Source organism: Arachis ipaensis, chromosome B2, assembly GCF_059453495.1.
Source record: "Arachis ipaensis isolate K30076 ecotype BB chromosome B2, ASM5945349v1, whole genome shotgun sequence".
Classification (NCBI taxonomy): domain Eukaryota; kingdom Viridiplantae; phylum Streptophyta; class Magnoliopsida; order Fabales; family Fabaceae; genus Arachis; species Arachis ipaensis.
The window spans coordinates 124,891,486-124,896,709 of NC_142437.1; the positions used below are offsets into that span (position 1 = coordinate 124,891,486).

At 31.0% G+C, this 5,224-nt stretch overlaps 1 protein-coding gene across 1 annotated transcript; it reads right to left on the reverse strand.

Moving 5' to 3' along the window:
• Positions 1-453: 453 nt before the first annotated feature.
• Positions 454-4,518, reverse strand: LOC107626460 (protein NUCLEAR FUSION DEFECTIVE 4). The gene is made up of 3 exons (XM_088504351.1): positions 4,053-4,518; positions 2,454-3,010; positions 454-1,459 (listed from the first exon to the last, which is right to left on the reverse strand). The coding sequence occupies exons 1-3, from the start codon at positions 4,423-4,425 to the stop codon at positions 569-571; spliced, it is 1,821 nt and encodes a 606-aa protein (XP_088360477.1). The 5' UTR covers positions 4,426-4,518; the 3' UTR covers positions 454-568.
• Between the last annotated feature and the right edge of the window lie 706 nt (positions 4,519-5,224).

The window sequence follows — 5,224 nt, forward strand, 5'->3', positions numbered from 1 at the left end:
TGGGCCTTGGGCTTTTGTTGGGCTTTACTCTACTCTGTTTCAGACCTATATATACGTATCTATAACCCCCAAAAAAAAATTGAAATTACCAATTCGAAAAAAGTAGTAGTATACCATGAGAGAAATATATCTATCCGGTCATTCTAAGATGATTATATTACTGTGATTACGATAATAATAGTGTTTTAAAAAATATTACTAAAATTAAAGTAATGTTTTTTTATTGTTAAATAATTTCTTTTTAAATATTATTTAAAAAAATTACTAAAATATAAAAAAATATATGGCTTTAATTTTAACAATACTTGCATAATCACCGTAATCATTATATTATAATCATACTAGAATCTACCATATCTATATCATGTGGAGGCAGCTCTATATGAAAGGGGAATAAAACTTTGAAGGATTTAGATAATTGGTTCATAGAAAAGAAAAGAAGCGCATAAGAGAGAAAACAGAGAGTATTAAATCTTCTACTATACGAGTTCATTAAAGCAACATGAAATGAACATATAATAAGTCATACATCAAGAAAAAACTATGAATACATACAATTTTTTTTTGTTCACTTTACATTATCTTTATTATTTGACACATCTATGTTGCCTGTGGTAGTGGCTGCAAGATTTTCACCTTTTGTAGATCCCATTTCTGCCTCATGTGTCTGAATTTCAACCCTAAACTTCTTATAAATGTCACCTTTATAGAATTCCCTAGTCCTCAAGACCAAAATAAATGAGACTAAACAAGCAACTAATGTTGATGCTGTGATTATGAAAAATGGCAACCTATAACATTGTACTCCTAAACAAGTTAAGTCTTGTCCAACTTTTCTTTCTAGTCCTTTCATTTCCAATTGCTTCAAAGCTTCTTTATCATACAAAGAGCCTGTTACTTTCACATTTAGTATGAATGATCCAACAGGGCTAGCCACAGCTCCAAAATTGTACAATGTTGAGTAGTACTTGAGTCCGAAAATTTCGGATATGATTGCAAACATTAATGGCCATATGGCTCCAAAGCAGAATCCGATGATCACGGAGGCGAAGTATAGTGAATTTGGGATTCCAAGCGCGATTAGAAGGTGGCCGACGCAAGATAGAAGCATGACAAGTGAGAGCATCAACGGCCGGGGGAACTTGTATTTTTTTAGGAATACCTCGGACGCGAAGCCTGAAGAGGCGCGTCCGAGGTAGTTCCATATGCTAACTAGGGATACAAATGTTGTGAGGCTCTTCTTGGGATAACCTAGTGATTTACCAATTTGTCCCAAGTTGTCTAGTGCTGTTAATGTTCCACCAACACCAAATGTTGTTGCTATGAAGAGGATTAACATGTCAATGCTGAAAAGTGCTTGCAAGATTGTGTAGTCCTCTCCCCTGCTTGGGGGTTTGAATATGTTGCTTAGACATGAAGTTCCACCATGTGATATGGCACTGTTGGAATTTGGTGCTACCTGTTCAGGTTAATATTATCAAGTGTGAATTTTATTTATATAATATTTTTGTTTGCATATTTCTGTTAGTTTCTATTAAAAAATATATAATAAAAAAATACACTTTATAATATTTGTTTTGAATTTATTAAATAAAAAAAATTTAAAACCTTTCAATAACGATAAACTTACCATATGATGTTAAAACACATGTTAACTAAAGTAGCGTTTGTTTTGAGGTACTTAGACAGATATTGAGAGACTGAAACTCAATATCATGTTTGTTAGTTCAAAGACTGGTATTAAAATTTCTGTTTTTGTTTCTAAAATTTCAGTATTTCAGTACTTCTAAAAAGTGGAGACACAGAGGACTAATAGAAAAGTCTAGGGGCCAGCAACTTTGTTAAATTCTGGCCAGCATGTAACCAGCAAAGAAAAGTGAGTCATTGGATGAAATCTCACACCAATCTCACACCATTAAAACTATCATTGATAGCTATTTGATGGCTACAAATCACAAAAGTTGCTGGCCCCTAACATTCCTCGGGGACTAAAACTTTTATAGATAGAGACTGAAACTTTAATAACATTTTATACCTAAAATACCTTCATTTCAATTAATTAATTCCAATTTTACCCTTTGTGCAAATTAAATTAGAGTTTTATTCTTGTTTCAATTTTGGTCTCCCATTTTGCACCAAACATAATATTAAATTTTTTTTCAATCTCTATCTCTTAGTCTCTGTCTCTCAGTATCAGTTTTTCCGTCTCTATCTCTACAGCAAACCCTACCTAAGTCCTTATTTATATTTTATTCTTCTACTAAAGAAGATTTTTTTCTCATTATTTATACATTATTGTCTTATCTTAACTACTAAACACAAACTTATTTTCTCTTAAATTTTATATTAAATTACTTACCAATCTAATAAGATATTGAACATATTAACTAATATATAACATCCACATAACAAAAGTATTACTAAATTACTTGCACTTGAAATTTGAACACTACCTGTGACTGTGATTCTAGTTGGGACAATTCATTAGCAGGAGATGGAACCTGTGTGACAACTTTGAATCCAGAAGAAGAAGAAGAAGCATCATTGATGTTATTATGATGATTCTTCAAGATGTTAAGTTCCTCTCTAAAGACAACAACAAGTGGAAGAAGGAGCAACAAGAGAACAAAGATGCCATCAACAATGTACTGAACCCTGTTGAAACTCAACCTGTTCTGTAACACAATCAATAGCATCAGAAAAGCAGCAACACCAAGTGATATATACAGAAGCTTGTAGAAAACTCTGAGCTCCTTCCGTTGCGGAACGATGTCGAGGATCCGAACCGTGGGTAAAAACAAGAAGCTTATAACAGCAGGAAGATATCCAATGAGCAAGATGAGAGCCTTAGAATCATCATCATAAAAAGCATGGTAGAGTTGAGTGAAGATTGCACCACTTAGTCCAACATAGCCTTTTAGAAGCCCAATAACACTTCCTCGGCTTCTTGGGAAGCTTTTCACACACGTTACCAATGCACCAGTGTTGGCAAATGATTGCGAATTAGCTCCTATGTGGTACAAATACAAATACGAATACGAATATTAAATACGGTACAATAATATCTTCATCACAAGTCAAGACACTTAAAAACAAGATATAAAAGAGAAAGACACAGAATTTAATATTTTTATATTTTGTTTGATAATAAAGTAGAATAAATTATAAATTTTATATATTTTTTATTTTTTTTATTCAAAAAATTTGAAAAAAAATATAATAATAAAAAATATAATTATAAAAAATTAACAAAAATAATAAAAAAAAATAAAAAATAAGTTATTCTTTGTTAGTATTTCTGTATCCTTCTTATCATGATGGACACAAAATATATAAATTTAATGTCTTTGGACACAATGTCCCTGTCCACGTCTCATTTGTCAAACACGACTTTGTGCTCCTGTCTTAGTGTCCCATCCCTATAAACAAACGCAACCTAATAGTTTAAATAACTTCTAAGGCTGCGTTTGAAAAAGGAGACAGAAACTAAATTAAGTTTTTGTATTATGTCTGGTATAAAATATACTATACTACGTTATATCTCAATATTATGTTTAAATTAAGATAAATATAGAGATTAATGGACAAATTTAAAATTTAAAAAATTAAATAAGGATATTTTTAAGACAAAATGTTATCAAAATTCCAGTCTCATCTCCAAAAATTTAAGTTCTCTATATCCTTACCTTTTAAAGATACTAAAATTTTAAATTTTGAGACTAAAATTTTAAATTTTGAGACAAAATTTTTAATTTTAATTTCTAATTAACAAATACAATATTAAGTCTCATCTCTTAAACAAACGCTCTACGTATTTATCAATTTGATTCTCAAAGGTTCAAACTTATCTCACGTGACGTAAAATGAATTACAGATGATAATATGTGGCAAAATGATTATGCTATGTTTTATAATCTAACTCATGAAATGATTAATTTGATTCACAACTGTATCTTTCAAAGATAAATTTAAAACGTTTGATTTTTTTTGGAGAATAAATTGATGCAAATGGAACATAAATAGGAAAGTATAGAATGGAAGGATTTGTGCACCAATGTAGAAGTATAGGCACATTTGCCAAACGTGGGGAATTGCAACGTGGCCAGTGACAGAGAGCCAAACCATGAAGTAACCAAAGAAGTTCATGGCTGCACCAATGGAGAGAATGACCCATGGAGGTGTGAGTTCATTGATAAGCCCTGAGAATATGCCAAGATTTGCACCAAGGTCCTTGAAGAAGCTAATCAAGTTGAGGGTAGATTGGTCATATCCCAATGAGGATTTGACTTCATTGGAGTATAAACCAAACATGTATGTTGCTCCTGAAACTGACATGATTAAGCATGAGGCAAAGATCATGAACCACCTCCCAGTTACAATTTGGTAGCTCAACTTCTTCATTTTTCTAATCTCTTCTTCTACCATTTTTTGCTTCTTAGGAAACTTAGGCTATTTTGGAACCATGCATATAATATATGTACACATGGGTTGGCTATTGGCTAATATATATTATTTCTACACACAACTATATGCTGTATTATTTGTCTTTATGGCCAGACATATATTTAAAAGAAAAAAAAGAACATTATTGTTTTATGTATTATTACTATTCACATACAATGACATCTTAATTATTCTTTAATTTTTAAACCTATCATTGTCTCCCTATTATGCATATCTAATAGTCTTTTATTTAAGGTATTAGTGTTGCAAGTTGTGTATGTGTCAACATAACATTGATTTAACTAAGGTTTCAAATTCTATAAGAATGTGATGGTGGGTATTATTTCTTAATATTAATAATGGACTAACAAATATCAAATCCACCTAATTTTTTTTAATATAACAATTATAAAGTTGAGTAAAGTTGTTTTTGTCCTCAACGTTTGGGGTAAATCCTATTTATATCCCTAATATTTAAATCGTCCTATTTGTATCCCTAACATTTGTAAAAGTGATTCAATGTTATCCTGCCGTTAATTATACATCATGAGCGCTTTAGTTTGAGTTTTAAAAATCTCTTCTTGAAGTTAGAATACAAATGTATAGGATAGAATCGATGATTTACTCCGAAAAATAGCTCATCAAATGTTGAAACTAATTCCTACAACAATTACATAATTCACTTTTCTAGGGATATAATTGAATCTAAACACAAATAGTGGGTATAATATTAAAATCGAACACATCCAAGTGAGACCTAATTGAAAATGAATACATCCAA

What these genes read in the sequence shown, in the direction of transcription:
- LOC107626460 (XM_088504351.1), bottom strand. Translation starts at nt 4,425, where the DNA reads ATGGTAGAAGAAGAGATTAGAAAAATGAAGAAGTTGAGCTACCAAATT. An exon ending in GTGCCTATACTTCTACATTG is followed by an intron (nt 3,011 to 4,052) that starts GTGCACAAATCC and finishes TGTACCACATAG; the next exon opens with GAGCTAATTCGCAATCATTT. An exon ending in AACTAGAATCACAGTCACAG is followed by an intron (nt 1,460 to 2,453) that starts GTAGTGTTCAAA and finishes TAACCTGAACAG; the next exon opens with GTAGCACCAAATTCCAACAG.